The sequence below is a fragment of the Sus scrofa genome, chromosome 2 (assembly GCF_054392235.1).
Source record: "Sus scrofa isolate SSC_HxYL_T2T_F1_AM1 chromosome 2, Sscrofa_HxYL_maternal_Yorkshire_Landrace_v2.0, whole genome shotgun sequence".
Lineage (NCBI taxonomy): Eukaryota > Metazoa > Chordata > Mammalia > Artiodactyla > Suidae > Sus > Sus scrofa.
In genome coordinates this window covers 80,190,078-80,212,441 of record NC_139384.1, presented here as the reverse complement: position 1 = coordinate 80,212,441, position 22,364 = coordinate 80,190,078, and the positions used below count along the sequence as shown (strand labels likewise).

The 22,364-nt window shown below is 44.1% G+C and overlaps 2 protein-coding genes across 20 annotated transcripts in view; one reads left to right on the top strand and one right to left on the bottom strand.

Annotated features, from left to right (window-relative positions):
- Positions 1-22,364, top strand: part of KANK2 (KN motif and ankyrin repeat domains 2) — a 468,727-nt gene that overhangs the window by 158,467 nt on the left and 287,896 nt on the right. The window lies entirely within an intron of this gene.
- The window catches only part of SMARCA4 (SWI/SNF related, matrix associated, actin dependent regulator of chromatin, subfamily a, member 4), a 92,977-nt gene that overhangs the window by 43,698 nt on the left and 26,915 nt on the right, over positions 1-22,364 (bottom strand). For all 19 annotated transcript variants that reach the window (XR_014837586.1, XR_014837588.1, XR_014837585.1 and 16 more), the window contains exons 12-16: positions 18,567-18,697; positions 18,318-18,375; positions 7,867-7,988; positions 6,269-6,419; positions 4,748-4,911 (exon numbers count right to left, since the gene is read on the bottom strand). Coding sequence is in view for 14 of the 19 variants with exons in the window: in XM_021083843.2 (XP_020939502.1) it covers positions 4,748-4,911; positions 6,269-6,419; positions 7,867-7,988; positions 18,318-18,375; positions 18,567-18,697 (626 nt within the window). In the remaining 5 variants the exon portion in view is untranslated. The remainder of the gene's footprint in view (positions 1-4,747; positions 4,912-6,268; positions 6,420-7,866; positions 7,989-18,317; positions 18,376-18,566; positions 18,698-22,364) is intronic.

Genomic DNA, 22,364 nt, shown 5'->3' with positions numbered 1-22,364 from the left:
TGGAGGCAGTGTAGCCGTCTTGCAACCATGAGGGTAAAATCCTGGGGATGACAGAGCAGAAGACTGCAGAAAGCCTGGATCCTGGCAGCTTGAAGGCACCAGGTCGGCCTTAGGCCACCTGGCTCTGGGCTTTCTTTCACTGAGGGTCACCAAGATCGCCCTGGTTCAGTCACTGAGGTCTGGTTCTCTACTGCAGGGAGCAATGAGGGACAGTCAGGGCATCAAGAGAAGCCAAGCGCCAAAACCTGAGGTGTTGGGGGCAGAGGGGGAGAAGAGCCGAAGAGAGTCAGGAAGGGAAGTAAGGAAACAGGGCAGAGGGAGAGGTCAAGACAAGCAAACTCATGGTGGAGAACACCACATCCCAATGGTGGACAGGACAGCAGGACACTAGGGGTCTGAAAGTGTTCCCCAGGGTACAGGGGGCTCTTCTGGCCTGCAGAAGATGACACTCAACAGACAGGACCTCAGTGTACATAGGACTGCAGATCAGGTCCTGCTGGTGTAAAGGCTGCAAATCAACCTACAACATAACTTCACTGAAGGGAATAGGGGAAAGCAATCAACTGAAGTAACCTGGGGAAATGATGTTTTGACCGGAAGTGGTTAAGTCTAAGGTCAAAGGAGCTGGGTCTAAACACTGTACCCCAGGTGGTGAGGCTGTTTCTCACAGGCTAAGTATTCCGAAAGTGCTGTAAATGCACTCTGGGAGCCAACATATGAGCGAAGGGAAAGACTAGAACCAGCGCTGTGGTCCCAGCTGAGTCGGAGACAGCAGCGTGGTCACACTTAGCTACACAGAGACACAGATGACCAGATGCAAATCACGTCAGCACGTATGCATGAGGGTCAGGACGTGTATTCCTAGCGCTGCACAGGGAAGGCCTAGAAGCAGTGATGCCCCAGCAGCAAGGAGCACACCTCACGCCCGGGTCTTGGTTTCCATGACCATTTTTTAATAGGAGAAACCTGGAGAAGTGGCTGATTCTAGGCCTGGGCAGGAAATGCACCAGCTGAGCTTGGAGCATCTTTGGGTGCCAAAAAGGAAAAAAGTGCTCAAAAACCCCCACAAGGATAGGGGCATGTCAAAGGGACAGAGCAGCCCACTGGAAAAACCCCCGATGGCCAAGGCTGGAATGATCTGAGCAACAAAATAAACTAGTACTGGAGTTCAGCCCAAAGTATACAATAAAGATCCATTAAGTCCACACTGATACAAATCACTGAATACATCTGCAAATGAGAGATAAGAGAGAAATCTCCCACAAAGAAAAACTCCAAATAATTTAAAAGGTGACCTCCCCTTCAAGGAGATGACTCTCATCTGCCAACTTGTGGGCTGAACTTAGTGACTTTTTTCCCAGGATACAAGACGGAAGGGGAGAAAAGAGAAACTTCATCGTGGAGATGCCTGACACACACTTCCTCAGCCAGGCGATCAAGGTCAACCTCAAGAGTGAAAAGTCACGTTGACAGTAACCGCCCTTGATGTGAGGTGATGAGAGGTACGCTTCACCTCTGGTCTTCACTCCAAAAGCCATCATCCCGTTTTAAGATGAGGGAATCACCAAAGGGATGCAGACTGAGGCACATCCCACAAAACTCCTGACCAGTTCTCCTCAAAACCACCAAGGTCAGCAAAAATATTCAAAGTCTGAGGAATGATCATAGACCAGAAAATGCTGAGGAGACAAAAAGCCTAAATGTCACAGAGGATCCTGGAATTAACAATGGAAACTGGCGAAAACTAAGGAAATAATCCAAATAAAGTTTAGTTACTAGTGATGTGCTAGTGCTGATTCCTTGGTGGTGACAAAGGTGACACGGTCATGTGTGATGTCATCCACCACAGGTGGGGGGCCAGGGGAGAGTAGAGAGGAGCTCTATGCACTATCTTTTCAACTTTTCTGTAAATCCAATACTACTGTAAACAACAATACTGCAGTGGCAGGGAGGTGTTGAAAGGACATGGGAACCAATTTGAAGCATTTCTCCAGGCCAAACACAGGACAATTTAAACAAAGTAAATAGTGGTTCTGATATGAAGGGTTAAATAATTAAATGAGAGAAGAGAATTCCCTACAGTGGAATTTTAGCACTTGTGGAAGGAATGATGAAAAAACCATTTGCTCTGGGAACTATATCTAGTCACCTTTGATGGAGCATGATAATGTGAGCAAAAAGAATGTATACATGTATGTGTGAATGGGTCACCTTGCTATACAGTAAAAAATTGACAGAACGCCATACACCAGCTATAATGGAAAAAATAAAAATCATTATTAAAAAAAAAAAGAAAAAAAACCACTTGCCACTTCCCACAGTGACCATCATGTCAGGCAAGGCTCATCCGAGAGGGGCTGAGATTTCTATGGAAAGTATGATGAGAAATGAGATGTTCACAGAAGTGCCTCCCCACAAGATACTTATGAATTACAAAGGTAAACTCTTCGGTTCATGTGTGGAGAGCAGAAGGGACCACGTAAGGAGAGACCAAAGTAACTCTCCTGTCATGGAGCCCTTTGGCTTGTGCCTCCGGACGTGAGGGCCCCAAGAAGGGCAGGGCATCCCCTCCCGGAGCTTTTCGCCAGAATTCCAGAAAGAAGACATATCACACGAATCCAGTCTGAGGGACAGTGCCCCAAAGGCCAGGGAAGGATTCAGGTGTCAAGATCATGAAGGACACAGAGGGACTGGGGAACTGGCACAGGCACACAACAAAAGGCAAAGTGGGATCCTGGACCAGAAAAAGGCCTTCGGGGGGGAATCGACAGCATGGGAATAGTGTCTCTAGATTTGATAACAGGTAACAATGACTTGTCAAATTATTGTCACTATCCTGGTGTTGAAACTGTCCTAAGGTTATATGAAATGTGGGAGGCCGGGTGAAAAGTATATAGGAACTCTTTATATACTACTTTTGTAATTGTTCATAAGTCTGAAATCATTTCAAAATGCAAAGTTAGAAACAAAAAATCTCAGGCTGTAGAACAGCATGCTGGACAGAGCTATTCCAGAGGAGTAAGGTCATGTCTGGGGAGCTAAATAGAAGGGGGGAGATGAGAGCCACTGGAGGGCTGGGAGTCAGTGCACAGACAAGAGCGGCAGAAGCCGCGAAGCAAGCTGGGTCTGACCATGGGGGAGGACAAGCCAAGTCCATCCTGCCAGGCCTGGGACCTTATGCTGCCCAGTGGAAATAGTTCTCTATGAAGATCTGTTTCTGCCAAGGCAGCCAGATTTACACTTCACGAAGAACAAAAGGCAGAAGCAAGAAATCAACTTTTCCAAGTAAATTCTGGGAGGGTTCTGGGGCCCTGAGCCCTGGGTGTGTGGCCTTTGGCGGACCAGCCGTCTTTTTTTGTTTCCTGTCTTTTTATGGCTGCACCCACTGTATATGGAAGTTCCTGGACTAGGGGTCGAATCTGAGCTGCATCTGCCAGCCTACACCACAGCCAGAGCAATACCGGATTCAAGCCCCATCTGCAACCTACTTCCCAGCCGGTGGTAACGCGGGATCCTTAACCCACTGAGCGAGGCCAGGGATTGAACCTGTATCCTCATGGATATTAGTTGGGTTCTTAACCCGCTGAGCCACAACGGGAACTCTCGGCCATCTTACAGACAGGAGGGCATGTTCTCAAGGGCTCAGGGGATGAGTGCTTGGTTCCCCATCCTCCCCCTCGACAGCTGAATTGAAGTGGACTTGGTTCCTTCTGACCACTGGGCCAAATGTAAGGGGGTTCTCCTCAGAGCCAGGCCAAGGGCACACAGCCAGGCCTGGCCACATTACAGCAGACCATACCCCAGGCCCATGACTGTACTGTTGCCTAACATGTGACATGGACTGGGTCAATGACAACCAGTCCTGGGACGTCCAGAGAAACCCTGGGGCAGGAGAACTATTTTGTGGCACATGAAAAACTGGGAAGAAGATGCCCAGAGTGGCCTGAAGAATCGTGGCCCCTGGAAAGGTACCTCCTGGGAGGAAGAAGACAGTGGCACCAAGAGGTGGTGAATGATCGAGCTGCCTCTGGACGCCATTTAGGTACCCAGATGCCACTACCCTGAGTGTCTGTGTTGCCTGGACCAGGCTGGAATGCGTCCAACAAGGTTCAGGGCCCCAGCAGTTAGTGGAAACAGTGATTGCTCAAACGGCTCCACTCTATGTTTCTAGTGGGAGCTTATCTGACTCCTGTGACAAGCTTGGGTGGAGTTTGCTGGCCATGGGGCTTGAAGAGGACACTGAGGACATCCTGTGAGAGCTGCCCCAATAGTGATAACCTGTCACCTGCCCTTCTTCTATCCTGTGCCTAGACACCAGAGGCAGGCCATGGGCTGAATTGTGTCCCCTCCCAAATTCATTATGTTGACGTCTTTCCCCATCAGCACCCCAGAAAATGACTAGATTTGGAAATAAGGTCTTTAAAGAGGTAAAAACAAGGGCACTAGAACAAGCCCTAGTCCGCCACGACTGTCATGACTTTCTTACAGGAGAGGGAAATTAGGGACACAGACAGAGGGAAGACGATGCGTGGACGCAGGAGATGACGGCCATCTGGGAGGCTAGGGGAGGTCTCAGGAGAAACCAGCCCTGCCCACCCCTTGTTCTCAGACTTGTGGCCCCAGGGAAACAGTGCCTGTTGTCTAAAGTACCCAGGCTGTGGTCCTTCATTCGCGAGGCCCAAGCAAACCCAGACACAGGCATCTGAGTGCAGGCTGGGCTGCGGGCCCTCCCGCTGGGGGCACTCACGAGAGAGGTACTATGATGAGGAAGGGCCCGTTGATCCGCTTGTGCTCCATGAGGTACGTGATGAGCGCGATGGTCTGGATGGTCTTGCCCAGGCCCATCTCATCGGCCAGGATGCCGTTCAGGTTGTTGTTGTACAGGGACACCAGCCACTCCAAGCCTTTGATCTGCAAGGAGAGGCAGCCAGGACTGAAGCCCGGGTCAGGCTGAAGAGTGTTCCCAGCACCTTGAAGACTTACAGGTTCTGCCCCAGCCATGGACCGCCCATCCTCATTTGCTATTTACCTCTAAGCCAGCCACTCCTTTCCTCAGCCTCAGCCACCCCTGCTGTGAAACCACAGCATTGCAGTGCTAATAGGATGTGTCTATGACATGTCTTTCCTGGGTATAGGTTTAAACACCTAGGTCTCTAACTGTCACAGCATCCATCTGTCACCAGCTGACACCAAGCAATGCAGCACTCCAGGGCCAAGCTGCCCTCAACCACGCAACCCTGGACCCAGGAGTGCACTGGGGCACCAGGGGAACTCAGTGACAAGTGCACCACATGACCAACTACCTGAATATCACTTCAAAATTTAACTGAAGGGTTTCTAAAGCTTGCAAGGCTTTCTGAAACACACACACAGTTAAAAAGATCATTTTCCAAAGATTTGGAAACTTTGGTGGCAGATTCAGCAAGTTAAGTTCTGGCTATATTCTAACTTCTTTGATGACACTGGCCTTTGGAAAGTTCCAAAGATCACTGGATTTGCCTTTGGGATGTGACATCAGCATGGAGGTTCTGAGACTTCTTTCAAGGAAAGTTGGTGTTCAGGGGTTACAATCAACCAGAGTATCAGGGAGACGTGTTTTTTGGTTGGAGATAAACCAGCTACCCTTTGGGAGCTAACAGATGAGCCTGGGATATGGTGTCACAAAGAAAGAAATTTCTACTATGGCCAACTACTGTTCTTGGCTGTTCCAGGCCAGGCCCTGCTTCAGAGTCGTCATCTCTTCAGCCTCATAGGACCTGCAGGGGGGACTGCTGCCCCATGTCCCAGAAGAAAGCTGAGTCTAGGGCTGCTGGTTCTGGACAGCCAAGCTCTCCTTCATCGCTGCTTCACTCTGCACAGACCCCCAGGAAGGATGTACTGAGCACCACGGGCCATTCCCAAGCGGTATGATTCCAAGCAAATACCACCCCTCCGCAGTCATCCTCCAATCCCCCATGGAATCTGGATGACCACAGCACCTACTTCAGGTATACTGGGGGATTCAACACTAGCAGCCTATATTAAGTGCTCCATTCTGCTGGCTTGTATTAAGCCCACAGCAGATACCAACTTACTGCACCATTACATTTCCTCCTGGTCACATCGTGCTGCTGCTTTGCAGAGGGGGAAACTGAGGCTCAGAGGGGAAGAGCAGGTTGCCAGAGATAAGGAGTGGACTGTGAACTCAGGCCTGCCTGACATCAGCAGCCCACCCACCAGGGAAGCCCTTGGTTGAGACTACTCTGTGGATGTGGCCCCTCCTACGTACCTGGTACTGCTTGAGGACACCATTGACCATGAGCGCTGACTGCTTGTCTACCCTCTCGGTGACGGCGTGGGCCACAGCATAATAGGACTGCAGGCCACGAGCAAGGGCCTGAGACACGCCATACTCATCATCAACGTCTTGCTTGGCATTCCTGGGAGCAAGATCAAAATGCCATGTGAAGACACACATACCTACTTGTGACACCTGTGCTTCTGCCAAAGCCTGTGCAGAGCAGCTTTATGGCCTGAGACGGAATATAAGTCAAAGTGTAGCTGCAGGCAAGGCAGCAAATACTAAACCAGGGGGTGTTCAAGACTGGACTTCCAGGTGCTGTGGGTCACCCCACATTCCTAGAACAGGAATCAACTCAGTGTCATAGCACAGACATAGCACATAGGTGGTCACCTGGCCCACTCCCTCTACTGAGAGTTAAGGAGCCTAAAAGGAAAACATACACTCAACAGCCTCACATAAACCAGAATCATTTATACTTTGACTGTACTGTGATCCAATCTGGAATGTTTTTAAAAAGTGACTTTAGGAGTTCCCTGGTAGTCAAGCAGTTTATGGTCCAGTATTGTTACTTCTGGGGTACAGGTTCGACCTCTGGCCTGGGAACTTCCACATGCCACAGGTGTGGCCAAAAAAAAGGTGATCTTAACTATTTACATTTAATTAATGTACAGATACATGTGATACAACATCTGTCATATTATTTTATACTCTGCTGTGGTTTCTGTTTATCTTCTGACAAATCTTACACAGTGAGCTGGGTTTTCTTAGTTTTCTGGGGGCTTTTCCTACATATTTATGAATTCGAAAAACTGTACGTTGGAGTTCCCGTTGTGGCTCAGCAGAAACGAATCTGACTAGCACCCAGGAGGACACCGGGTCAATCCCTGGCGTTGCTCAGTGGGCTAAAGATCCAGCATTGCCGTTAGCTGTGGTGTAGATCACAGATGTGGCTCGGATCTAGTACTGCTGTGGCTGTGGCATAGGCTGGCAGCTTCGGCTCTGATTCCACCCCTAACCTGGGAACCTCCATAAGCCTTGGGTGCAGCCCTAAAAAGACAAAAAAAAAAAAAAAAGGACTGCATGTTTGTTACCGTGGTTCCCTTCATACCTAGAACTTATATAATACTCTCGAACCTCTATTTAAGAGTATTCAGGAATTTCCGTTGTGGTACAGTAGAAACGAAACCCACTAGTATCCATGAAGATGCAGGTTTGACTCCAGGCTTTGCTCAGTGGGTTGGGGATCTGGCGTTGCTGCTGTCTGTGGTATAGGTTGCAGACAAGGCTTGGATCTCATGTTGCCATGGCTGTGGCACAGGCTGGCAGCTGTAGCTCCAATTCGACCCCAAACCTGGAACCTTCCATATGCCGAAAGTGCAGCCCTAAAAAGACAAAAAAAAAAAAAAAAAAAAAAAAGAAAAGAAAGAAAGAAACCAGTGAAATCTTAAGTAAACCAAATTAGTGCCTATGGTCCCACAATGGCTGCCAGCAGGACAGTGCTATCTGAGGAGGAGCTGGGGTACTGAAGGCTTCAGCCAGTGCAGCCCCACAGCAGGCTGGGAATGAGTGCCGGGGTGCCTTACTCAATGATGTGCCGGGCGTCCACCTCAGAGACATCATCACTGTCTGGATCTGGAATCTTCTTCTTCTCTTCTACCGGCAGAGTGGGAGGCTGTGCTGGCTGCGGCTGCTCTTCCTCCTCCTCCTACCAAGAGACAAGCCCCAGTCACCTAAGGTCACAACACAGCAAAGGGCTCCTGGGAAAAGACACTTTTGCAAACAGGTGATGTCTTTGTAATCCACAAGCCCTCTTCCTATCCTAGGCCTTTTATCTGCATCTATTTTTTTCTTTTAATGGCCACACTCGAATTATGGAAGTTCCCAGGACAGGGATAGAAACTGAGCTACAGCTACAGCAATGCCAGATCCTTTAACTCACTGTGCCGGGCCAGGGTTCAAACCCTCGCTTCTGCAGTCAGATTCTTAACCTACTGTACACTGTATCACAGTGTAAACTCCTATCTGAATCTTCCTTTTTTTTTTTTTTTTTTTTTTAGGGGCCACACCTGCGGCATATGGAAGTTGGCTAGGGGTCAAATTGGAGCTGTAGTTGCTGGCCTATGCCACAGCCACAGCTACACCAGATCTGAGCCTCATGGACACTAGTAGGGTTCATCACTGCTGAGCCATGATGGGAACTCCTGCGTCTTCTTTTAATTGCTCAGCATATGATAGAACAGTGTCCAAACAGTGTCTTCTCTTTAAGAATATCTCAGGGTAATTGCATACTTTTGCTGCCACTAGTAGAATCCATCTGCTCCCAGTCTCCCTCACACAAGGTACACTACTAAAGCAGTTTTTCATTTGATTCTCTTGGATTTTCCTAGGAATTAAATATTTTATAAGCAATTTTCAGTATTTATTCCTTTTGATTTACTTCCAGCCTTGCCAACTTGGCCAAAATATCTACTAAAACATGCTAAAGGATGCTGGTGATAACAGGCATCACGGTTTACTAAGTGGCTTTCTATAAACCTGTAAAGTAAGTATGAATGTTATGTTTCATTAAAGAGATTTTTCAATATTTACAGAGCAGACAATAAAGAGTTTGACGTCATATTGATAAAATACAAATATATTTCCCAATATTAAACAACCCTTGTATTCCTGTATAAATCATGTGAAATGCTGTGTGTATATGGAAATTCTAAAAATCTGAAATATATATACATCTTTTCTGTTAAATTATTCCAATCAAAACCCAGTGTGATTTCCCCTGGACCTTGCAAAATGGTTGTATAGATCATTTGGAGTGAACTGGTGATGACAACACAAACATTTTGACCAAACAAATCATAAGTGGTAAGATTTGTCCTAGTTGATACTACCTCATGAGGAATTAAAACAGGGGTAGTAAGTCCTAGTGAGGAGGTCAGAAAATTTTCCCCTCAAAAAGTGACTTTAAACTGGATAAAAGTGACATAGGCAAAAAAAAAAAAAAAAAAAGGAGTTCATGTTGAGGCTCAGCAGTAACAAACCCGACTAGTATCCATGAGCATGCAAGTTCAATCCATGGCCTCGCTCAGTGGGTTGAGGATCTGGCATTGCTGGGACCTGTGGTGTAGGTCTCAGATGTGGCTTAGATCCCGAGTTGCTGTGCTGTGGTGTAGGCCAGCAGCTGCAGCTCTGATTCAACACCTAGCCTGGGAACGTCCATATGCCTTGAGTGCAGCCCTAAAAAGCAACAACAACAACAAAAAAAAACATAGTGTAGGCAACCATTTCAGAGCTTGAGGAATCTGAAAAGCATTAACGCTTAAAAAACTGAGCTTTGAGTAATAGTGGGAGTTTGTAGCATTCTTACTTGGGAGTGCTTTCATCTCTCCCCACCCCAGCTCTGACATGAAGACTCTGCCGGGGGGGGGGGGTGGGGGGGGGGGGAATTGCGGGGCAGGCCACGAGGCCTGAGAGCCAAGGCTGATGAGGACTCATTTTGTAGCAGTAGTAGAGGCCTAGGCCAGCAATACTATCGGTGGAGCTGAGGACCTCAGGGACAGATGGGGAAAGCATATTATTGGCTGAGGCTATGCATTCAACAGAGGAAATGAGAAAGGGCCCAGAAGAAAGTAAAAGCCATGGGAGACTCAAAAATGGCCAAAACTTGGAACATGTTCTGCACTCACTGCTTCATTGGCAGAAGGAAGCCTGACTCCAGGTGGTTGAGTATAATCTCTGCCCAAAGAGATGAGGCCCATTTTTAGAGAGTCAGGATTAAAAATTAAAATGAGTGCATTCCCGCTATGGTGCAATGGAATCAGAGATGTCTTTGAAGTGCTGGGATGTAGGGTCCATCCCCGGCCTGGCACAATAAGAATTTGGTGCTGCTGCAGCTGCAGCTTAGGCTGCAACTGCAGCATGGATCTGATCTGTGACCCAGGAACTCCATATACCTCGGGGTGGCCAAAAATGAAAAAAACAAAAAACAAAAAAATAAACTGAGCACAGACACCAAAGGCCACACACACCCTGGGGAAACAATACCAGAGATTCAGCCTAGATAATTTACTAAACAAACAATAACATCAAAAAGAAACCACAGGGGTGAAAGTCAGAATCCAGAATGGCTGAAATAGGCTTTCACTAGACATTAGAAGACAAGCATGGAATTCCCTGGTGGCTTAGTGGTTAAGCATCCGGTGTTGTCACTGCGGCATGGGTTCAATCCCTAGCCTAGGAACTTCCACTTGCTGGGGGTGCTGCCAAAGAAAGAACAACAAAACCTGCGATGTCTATATGGCAATTAAAAAAAAAAAACAAGCCCAAAAGGAGGAAAGTAGGATAAGAACTCAGGGGCAAAAGCAGTCAGTTGAGCCTGTCTCTGTTGCCAGACGTTGCTGGACTTAGCACACAATTTCCCAAGCACCTATTACTATAAATAGGTTCAAAGCCATTTTAAATATATTCAAAGAGGGAGATCCCATTGTGGCACGGTGGAAACAATCTGACTAGTATCTATGAGAATGCTGGTTCGCAGACAAGGCTTGGATCCCGCAGTGCTGTGGCTGTGGTGTTTGTTGGCTGGCAGCTATAGCTCGATTCAACCCCTAGCCTGGGAATTTCCCTATGCCAGGGTGTGGCACTAAAAAGAAAAATATATATATATTCAAAGAAAAAACAGAAACCATTTTTAAGGAGAATGAATCAACAAATAAAAAATATTAAGGCAGAAATGATAAACTGCCCAAATGTGATTAAAAAAGCCCATGAAACTACCAGCCAAGAAGCTAAGCAAACACTGAGAGTTAATATAAAGGGAGGATTCACAATCAAACTTCTAAAAGCCAAAGACAAAGAGAAAATCTCAAAAGCAAGAAAGAGAGGAATTCCCGTCGTGGCGCAGTGGTTAACGAATCCGACTAGGAATCATGAGGTTGTGGGTTCGATCCCTGGCCTTGCTCAGTGGGTTAAGGATCCAGCGTTGCTGAGAGCTGTGGTGTAGCTTGCAGATGCGGCTCGGATCCTGCGTTGCTGTGGCTGTGGCGTAGACCGGCGGCTACAGCTCCGATTCAACCCCTAGCCTGGGAACCTCCATATGCCGCGGGAGCGGCTCAAGAAAAGGCAAAAAGACAAAAAAAATTTAAAAAATTTTAAAAAAGCAAGAAAGAGAAAATGAACTGTCAAATACAAAGGCACACTAATACAACTAGTGGCTAAATTCTCATCTGAAAAGAGGGATCAGAAAGTAGTAGAACGACACATTCAAAAGGAAAGAGGTTGTTGTCAACAAAGAAGTCTTTCAAGCTGAAAGGAAACGACAGGAGATAGCAACTTGAATCCATAAAAGAGAAATAAAGAACATCAGAAATGGTAAATGCATGTATCAATATAAAAGAACTCAATAAATATATTATTTCTTTTCTTCTAATTTTATAAGACTAAGCAGTAAGATTATGTAAGATATTAATCAGAAGACGGTACTGGGTTTTTTTTTATTGAAGTATAGTGATTTACAATGTTTATGCCAATTTTTGCTGTACAGCATAGTGACCCAGTCATATATATACATATACATATTCTTTTTCTCATGTTATCTTTTCCCATGCAGTCTATCACAAGAGACTGGATAGTTCCCTGTGGTATACCATAGGACCTCATTCTAAATGTAATAGTCTCTATGTCTGTGAGTCCATTTCTGTTCTGTACACAGTTCATTTGTGCCATATTTTAGATTCCGCATATAAGTGGCATATGGTATTTGTTTTTTTCCTTCTGAAAAAGATTTTTCACTTAGTATTAAAATCTCTGGTTGCATGGAAGAATGTATTGTCAGTTTATAACATATACAGGTAACATATGTAACAATAAACAGAACAAGGAAGAGGAGCAAATGTAGTTATGCTAGTTTAAAATTTCCATTTTTACCAGAATGTAGTTAGTATCAACCTGAAGCATATGGTGATAAACTAATATGCACACTGTAAGCCCCAGAAACTACAATATTACCTTTAAAATGCAGTAAAAATTAAAACCTACAGAATAAATCAAATGGTAAAATAAGAAAATAATACAAAAGAAAGCAGCAAAGGAGGAAAAAAAGCTCAAAGAAAAGAAACAACAAAACGGCAACAGTGAACCCAATCATGTCAATAATTACATTAAATGCGAAGTCTAAAACTCAATCACAAGGCAAACACTGTCGTACAAGACAAAAAAGCAAGATCTAGCTATCTGCTATGTCAGATTCTAATGAACAGACAGGATTAAAATAAAAGAATGGAAAATTATATGCCCTGCAAAATAGTAACCATATGAAAGCTGGAGTGACTAACTCTGATATTGAACAAAACAAACTTTAAAACAAGAAATATTACTAGAGACAGATACTTAATAATGATAGACATCAGGAAGGTAAGTATAGCTATCAATAAAGCATCGAAATACATAAAGCAATAAGTACAGAACTTAAACATAAGAAATACATAATTCAACAAAAACAGCTGGAGATTTTACTGCTTTATTCTCAACTGGTAGAAAAACTAGACAAAACTCCACATACATACACCTGGCTGGAATAACTAACACCATCTCAACTTAAATACCTTACCATACATACTCTAAGACTACAGAAATCTTTTCAACAGTACATGTAAGATTTGTCAGGAAGCTAAGCCATAAAATCTCTCAATAAACTTTGAAAAACTAAAATCATATAAAGTATATTCTAATGAATTAAATTAGCAATCAAAAATAGAAGGAGTTCCCTTCGTGGCTCAGCAGTTGACAAATTCGACTAGAATCCATGAGGATGCAGGTTCGATTTCTGGCCTTGCTCAGTGGGTTAAGGATCTGGCGTTGCTGTGAGCTATGGTGTAGGTGGCAGATGCAGCTTGGATCCCGTTGTCGCTGTGGCTGTGGCCAGCAGCTGTAGCTCATATTCGACCCCTACCCTAGGAACTTCCATATGCCGTGGGCGCAGCTCTAAAAAGCAAAAAAAAAAAAAAAAAAACACAACAAAAAAAAAGAGTTGACTGACTAGCAAAAACTGAAAGACAAATTACTAATTACCAAAATTAGCAATTAATGAGATATCACTGCCAGTCCCATTGAGATATGATAACAACTACTGTAACTAACTTTATGCCAACAAATAACTAAGATGAAATGGACAAATTCCTAGAAAGAAACAAATCACTAAATCTGACCCAAAAAACGGAAAACTGTGAATAAAATCTATAATAACTAATTGGATTAGTAATTAAAAATCTCCTCACAAGAGTTTCCATTGTGGCTCACTGGGCTAGGAACTTGACCGGTATCCATGAGGATGCTGGTTCAATCCCTGGCAGTGGGTTAAGGATCTGGTGTTGCTGCAAGCTACAGGGTAGGTTGTAAATGTAGCTCAGATCTGGTATTGCTGTAGCTATGGCATAGGCCAGCAGCTGCATCTCTGATTTGACCCCTAGCCGGGAACTTCCATAGGCCGCAGGTGCAGTCCTACAAAGAAAAAGAAAAAAAACTAATTCTGTTCACAGCAGCATAAAATATTTAAGAATAAATTTAACGAACCCCTGCCCCCCAAAGCAAAAACTACTGTGAGGAGTTCTGGCTGTGGCACAGTGGGTTAAGAATCCAACTGCAGTAGCTTGGGTCGCTGTCGAAGCAGAGGTTCAATCCCCGACCACACAGTGGGTTGAGGGTCCAGCTTTGCCACTGCTGAAGTATAGGTCCCAGCTGTGGCTCGGATTTAACCCCTGGCCTACGAACTTCCATATGCCATAAGTGGGGCCATTAAAACAAACAAACTGTAAAGTGAAAACTACAAAACACAGCAAAGAGAAATTAAAGATGATCAAATTAAATAAAGATGTTTCATATTTTCAGACTAAATATTAAGATGTGATACTTCCAAAACTGATCTATAGATTCAACACAAACGCAGCAAGCCTAACTGATGAGCTGATCCTAAAATGTATACTGGAATGCAAAGGATCTATAATTACCAACAGAGCAAAAACGTTGGAGTACACTAACTTATTTCAAAACATAGGCTACAATAATCAAGATAGTGTGGTAGTAGCACAAAGATAGACATATAGATCAATAAAAAAACATTAAGAGTCAGAAACAAACCCTTATTTTCGCCGTCAACTGATTTCCCACAAAGTTATGAAGGGTATTCAACGGGAGAAAGAATGGTCTGTTCATCAAATGGGGGTAGATTGAGAGACTATCTGTATGCCGAAACACCCCTTAGACCTGTACCTCAGACCACACTCAGAAATCAACTATGACCCTAAACGTAAGAGATGAAATAGAAAACTTCTAGAAGAAAACATAAGAGAAAAACCTTAGCGACCTCAAACAGTTCTTAGATACAACACCAAAGGCACACTTCATAAAAGAAAAAAAAAAAATCAATAAATGGACTTCATCAAAATGAAACATTTCTGCATTTCAAAAGACATCACTGAGAGGGAAAAAAAGGCAAACAGACTGGGAGAAGATATGGACAAGTTATGTATGTGATTAGGGACATGTATGAAGAATATACAAAAAATTCTGCTGTGCCTTTGGTCTCTTAAAAAAAGTATAAAGAATTCTTATAGCTCAATGATGAGATGACAACTCAATTAAAAGTGGGCCAAATTTCCATAAACTTTCACCCAAGATGATATATGAATGGTGCATAAACATTTGAAAAGATGCTCACCATTCTTACTTACTAGGAAAATGAAAAATAAAACCACAATAAGAAACCACAACACACTCACTAGGATGGTATAATGTAAAGAACAGATAATATACCAAGGGTTGAGAATGATAATGTAGAAACTGGAACCTATCAAAAGGTACAACCGCTTTAGGCAACACTTTGGCAATTCCTTAAAAAGGTAAACGTCAACTTACTGTATGACCCAGCAATGCCGCTCCTAAGTATCTACCCAAGGGAAATGAAAACATATGTCCACACATGGACATGAATGCGCAATTGCACAGTAATGTTATTCGTAATTGCAAATGGAAAAAACACAAAAGGCCACCAACTGGTGAATGGATAAACAAAGTGTGGTGTATCAATACAATGGATTGACTCAGGAATAAAACAGTGTTTAAGATCTTAACTTACTAATGGTTTCTCCAAATTCATTTTTAAAATATTTTTGAGGTATACATTACTTAGATTAAAATGCATGTATTTAATCATAAATTTCAATAGGCTGAGTTTACGTTTGGAAATACGCATATAAAGGTTAAATCTATACTCTCAAGGCATAGGACATTTTCTTTTTTTTTTTTCTTTTCCATTATGATTTATTACAGGATACAATAGGACCTTCCTGTTTATCTATTCTCTATATAACAGTTTGCATCCCCCACTCCCTACCCCCTGGCAAATACCAGGCTGTTTTCTATGTCTGTGAGTTTCTTTCTGTTTCACAGATGAGTTTATTTGTATCATATTTTACCTTCCACATATTAGTAAATCATATGGAACTTGCCTTTCTCCTTCTGACCTACTTCACTTAGTATGACAGTCTCTAGGTCCATCCACAGTGCTGCAACTCGCATTATTGGGTTTTGTTTTGTTTTTTTTATAGCTGAGTGACATTCCATTGTACATATTATATATACAATGTCTTCTTTATGAATTCATTTGTTGAATGAGTGGGTACTTGCACTGCTTCCATGTCTTGGCTATTGTAAATAATGCTCCTATGAAAATTGGGATGCATGTATTTTTTCCAATTATAGTTATGTCCAGATATATGCCCAGAGGTGGGATTGCTGGATCAAATGGCAACTCTATTTTTAGTATTTTGAGGAACCTGCATACTATTCTCCAGTGGCTATACAAATTTACATTCCTACCAGCCAGCAGTGTAGGAGAGTTCCCTTTTCTACACACTCTCTCCAGGATTTGTTATTTGTAGATTTTTTAATGATGGCCATTCTAACCAATGTGAGGTGATACCTCACTGCAGTTGTGATTTGCATTTCTCCAATAATTAGCGATATAAAACAAACTTGCAGTTCCTGCCCTGGCACAGCAGAAACGAATCCAACTAGGAACCATGAGGTTGCAGGTTCAATCCCTGACCTCACTCAGTGGGTTAAGGATCTGGCATTGCCATGAGCTGTGGTGTAGGTCGCAGACACGGCTCAGATCTGGAATCACTGGGGCTGTCGTATAGGCCAGTGGCTACAGATCCAATTTGACCCCTAGCCTGGGAATCTCCATATGCCTTGGATGTGTCCCTAAAAAGACAAAAGACAAACAAAAACCCCCCAAAACTTCTGATAAACAGACAAATGGATAAAACTCAAGGAAATGCCACATAAAAGAAGGCAGACACAAAATAATACGTGTTGAATTTATTTATGTGACATTCCAGAAAGGCAGATATATAGAGACAGAGCAGAGCAGTGGTTACCTGGGGCTGGAAGAGGAAGCAAGAAAAAACTGTAAATGGGGTGGGAGGAAACATCTGGGGTGACATAAATGTTCTAAATCTGGTGTAAAGCGATGATTCCACAACTCTATAAATTCACTAAAAATCACTGAATTGTATTTTTACTATGGGTGCACTTTACGGCATATAAATTACATCTCCATAAAGCTGTTTAAAAAATTACAGCAAAATGTTATTGGTATAAGAATCATTAGAATTTTAAAAGAAAGCGAACAGTACATCAACTATATATATATATATATATATATATATATATCAATTTTTAAAAATAAATAAAATAAAAATCAGAAAAGTAAATTTTCAAAATTAAAGTAAAATGAAAACTGAACAGGTGGCCCTAAAAAGGCACTAGTGGATATAAAAACCTAATATAGTTTTTAAAAAGACCACAGGTCAGAGTTCCCGCTGTGGCACAGCAGGTTAAGGATCCATCATTGTCACTGTAGTGGTGCCAGTTCGATCACCGGCCTGGTGTAGTGGGTTAAGGATCTGGCAATGCCACAGCTGTAGTCTGGATTCAATCCCTGGCCCGGGAACTTCTATATGCTGCCAGTATAGCCAGAAAAATTAAACTAAAATGAAATGAAATGAATTTTAAAATAAAATTATCACAGGTCAGGGGAAAGGATAGAGTAACAGTCTATCAATTGGCTTAATACCATTGGGAGGGAGAGAAAAGGGCTCCATCTCATGCCCTACACAAAATGAATTCCAGATGCCCTGAAGAGGTAACATGGAGGGGAGTGAAAATAGGACAAACTATGATTAAGATGTAGGTGAACACATCTAATTTCAGGCTGGGGCAAATACATACAGAGCACTTAAAATCCAGTTCACAAACACTCACAACTGATAAGACGTGGGCAAATGAAGCAAATCATTCACAGAAGAAATCTAATTGGTTATTAACACTTGAAAAAAACGTTCAACCTTAACACCAAAGCTGTATCTATTAAAACTTTACGGAGGCGGCAAAGCTTTTCAAAAGACACTCTCACCCCAGCATCCTTTCTGCATGCTAACCACGCGAAAGGAGACCTGCCCTTGGACACTGCATCCCCAGGGCTCCCACTGAGGTACCCTTCCACGGCGGCTGCCCAGGACAGCGTGGGGAACAAGACTCTCATCAGAGCTTCATCAACCAGACAAAATCTGAAATTCACTTTAATGCGGCATAATTAAAGGATTTAGGATATACACATGATAAATGCACCATTTAAAATGTTTCTAAAGAAGAGATTATAATGGGCCAACATGTATGTGATCTTCATACTGATTTTTTTTGGAGAGGAGAGCTCTTGGGGACCAGAAATGTGGCTGGTGTGACTGAGGACATAAGAATGAGGATACTGACATTTAAGTTAATTTAAAGTGGAAAAAGTCACATGTGGCAGGAGGTTACCACGCTGGCCAGCATGGCTCTAAAGCACCACATTTCAGCCTCGTGCACCGCCTGCCCAGCTCCTGCCCCACATGATGAGCAGGAGAAGTCACAGCACCCAGGGACAGGGTCCATACTACACACAGCACTGAGGGCCTTGACAACCAGAAATGACTCTTACCTCCTCCTCTTCTTCTGAGCCACTCTCTTCACTATCAGATCTTGGAGCTACTTCATACCTTAAAAAAAAAAAAAAGTATTGATGTTTGAACATAAATCTTCCCAGAACCAGCAGGATTCACTTTCCTTAGCAAACTGGTCTGTTTCCAAATGTAAGCAAAGTCACCCCCCCCCGTCAGCTCCTCCAGAATAGGGCTGACCGCTGCGACTCAGGGTCCTGGATGCCACTGGAACACGCGGCCCCACTCACCCCGGGTTCATTTCCAGCCAGGCTTCCAGCTGCCCTGCTTTGGGTGCGTCTGTACCCGTAAGGATTTTCCCACTCTCCACGTGGATCACCTTCACTGGCAGGTCACTCATCTGACTGGTCTCGTCCAGAGGCTGAAAGAGTCACCCATGTCACCTGAGGTTTCGTAGGGCTCACACCCTGAGCATCCGCTAACCACAGTCAACAGTCAAGTGGGGAAGTGGCCTCCCAACTCGATACCCAGAAAATGGCACGTAAATGTGACCAGTGGATGTGGAGATGGGTTTACTGCATGGTAATAATTCAGTTATAATGTATAACTCATTGGTAACAGCTATTTCTTTGAAGTAACTGGTATATACATTTCAATTTTCAAATGAGTAGTATATTCATGCAGTTCAAAATTCAAAAGAGTACAGAGTATGGAACCCCTTATCCCTATCCCCCAGCCTGTTCCTCTCTTCACAGGCACCCACCAATATTAGTTTCTCCCACATTCTCCTAGATCAATTACACACATTAAGAAACAAGAACTGGAGTTCCCATGTGGCGCAGTGGGTTATGGATCTGGCATGGTCTCTGTAGTGACTCAGGTTGCTGTTGAGGCGCAGGTTAGCTCCCTGGCCTGGAGCAGAGAGTTAAGGATCCAGTGCCACCGCAGCTGTGGCATAGGTTGTAGCTGTGGCTCGGATTCAACCCCTGGCCCAGGATCTTCTATAAGCCATGGGTGCAACCAAAAAAAGGGGGGAAAAAAAGAAAGAAAGAAGCAAGGACTTATGTATTCCCTCCTTTTCTACTTGAATTGACTACACTATTCCCAGTCTTCTGGCCTTGGTTTTTTCCATTTATACCTCATTTGTGGACTTCATCAAGGGTGCTCAATCTTTTTTTTTTTTTTTTTTTTTTTTTTTTTTGCTTTTTAGGGCCGCACCCACAACATATGGAAGTTCCCAAGCTAGGGGTCGAATTGGAGCTATAGCTGCTGGCCTATGCCACAGCCACAGTCACAGCAATGCTGGGTCCTTAACCCACTAAGCAAGGCCAGAGATCAAAACTGAATCCTCATGGATACTAGTCAAGTTTGTTACTGCTGAGCCACAATAGGAACTCCCTCAATCTTTTCTGTTAAATAGCCAACTAGAATTTTTGAAAAATCAAACAACTTTCTTTTAGCAACAAATTTGGAATTCCTCAATTCCTTGTTTTGAGATATCAACGTTGGATGATGTTTCCCCCTTCATTGGCTCCTTCACATTTCCTGGAGAAAAGCTTCAGGACAAGAATGAGGACAGAAACCTTTGTTTGCATCTACCAGGAACTCAGACCTCCCAGGCCTCCCTCCAAAGCTGTTACTTGTCATCAGCACGGACCCAACGTTGATCAGATTCTATGCACATTAAAGCAGCCCACCCTCAAAGCAGCCCACCACGGAGGGGGACAGAAACCCTCATGCCACGAATGAACTCTACAGGCTGCCTCAATCAGTGACTTTCACCCCTACGTCATTCCTGAGAGAGATTAGGATACTGACGGCAAGACCTCCCCATCCCAGAATTCTGACTAAACTGCACCGGGTGGGGTTTGGGCCTCCCTGTTTTTTAAAAGCTCCCCAAGTGATTCTGATGTGCAGCCAAGGCTGACACACACTGGGCAAGAACAAGGACAAGCAATAGCCATCATCGAGTGATGCTTCCCGTTACTAAACAGGATGAGCGGCAGTGATTACCCAATGGAATTCTCTGAGCCAGGCTTTCCCGATATATGACTTTCCCCTTGACCTCACCAAATGGCCTCATAAAAGGCTTTGAGCTATAGGAAAATGCCAGCTCACATTTCTCTTAAAAATTTCAATTTAACATTTCAAATAAAATCACGTGAAATAAGTACATATTTTTGAGTTAATCAGTACAGTCATTCATTTCTGGGAATTGGGCCAAGAAGAAAGTGTTCATCTGCTATGGAATGAACTGTGTCCCCTCCAAAATGCATATGTTCACATCCCAACTCTTCTATGTGACTCTATCTGGAAATGGGGCCACTAAGGGTTCATCAGGGTTAAATTAGGTCATAAGGGTGGGGACCTCAGGATGGGATTAGTGCCCCGTAAGAAGAAACATTAGTGCTTGTGCGCTCTGGAGTTCCCTCATGGCTCAGTGGGTTAAGGATCCTGCATTTTCACTGCCGTGGCTCTGGTTACACAGCTGTGGCACTGGTTCAGTCCTTGGCCCAGGAACTTCTGCATGCCGCAAGTGGGGCCAGAAAAAAAAAAAGCTTGCAGTCTTCTCATCCCAGGTGAGGACACAGCCAGAAGGCGGCACTCTATAACCACGGAAGTGAATTCTCATCCTGGGAACCAACCTAGCTGCTCTTTGACCTTGAATTTCCAGCCTCCAGAACTATACGAACATATATTTCTGTTGTATGAGCCACACAGGCTATGGGGTTTTATTATGGCAGCCCAAGCTCAGAGAGCATCAAAAGGCCATGTACAAGGAGGCTCATTAAAACACACTGCAACAGGAAACAAGGGAAATAGCCACCAATGGGGGGGAGGTATATGGTGGTGCATGAGAGCTGCTTGGTGCAGGATCCCTGTAACAGCTCAGGTGGGAAGCTACCCAAACAGCTATCAATGTGAACAATGGAAGAGATTTTAATATGTCAATATAATAACGTGAAAATAGGACGAATGACCCGATATGGAAAGTGGCCCAAGATGCCCTGCTAAGCAGGGAAAGTCTATGTCTAGAATGACCCAAATGGTCCCAAAACAAAGCAAAGAGTATAAAGGTTTCTGGAAGGGTACAGAGGAGACATCAACCAGGGATCAACCTGCAGGCTCCTGAGAGAACAGGTCCACATTCCATGTCATCACTTAAGGTTTTTTCTAAAAGAGGTATTGCATTTATGATTCAAAGAAGCAAGCAATAGCCACCTCTCTAACAGGGTGACATGAGAAAGAGTAAGGCAGGTGTGCAAGAGCTAACGTAAAAGACTAAGATACAGTGCTAGGCATGGGGTAGCCCGTGCACAGAAAAGGTCCCAGAGTCAACACACCAACAGTTACCCAAGGCTTCCCTCTGGGAAGTGGGACTGAGGACAGCTTGGGGAAGGTGGTACAGGAAAGACTTTTTATATACACATCTCACTCTGATGCATCTTTCTTCCAAATAAGTATGTTAAGTGAGAACAGCTGCCTTCACGAGCCAGAGAAGAATATTGTGGAAAAGATGGGTATGTGGAGATAGCAACCACTCTCAGAGTGGGCCCCACTGGACAGTCTGACTTTGGGAACCAGGCCAGTATTTCACATACTAAATAAATAAGAAGTAAATAAATAGGAGCTTGGAATGTGGCAGAGAGGGTTAAGATTCTGACTGCAGTGGCTCAGGTTGTTGTAGAGGCACAGGTTTGATCCCTGGTCTGGCACAGTGGGTGCAGCCATTAAAACAAACAAACAAACAAATAAAACCAACAAGGGTGAGGGGAACTTCATTAACAGGGTAAACTGGGTTTTTTTTTGTTTTTGTTTTTGTCTTTTTGCCTTTTCTAGGGCTGCACCCGCAGCATATGGAGCTCCCAGACTAGGGGTCTAATCAGAACTGTAGCCACTGGCCTACGCCTGAGCCACAGCAATGTGGGATCTGAGCCGTGTCTGCAACTTACACCACAGCTCATAGCAACGCCGGATCCTTGACCCCACTGAGTGAGGCCAGGGAGCCAACCCGCAACCTCATGGTTCCTAGTCAGATTCATTAACCACTGCACCATGACAGGAACTCCCAGGGTAAACTGTTAACA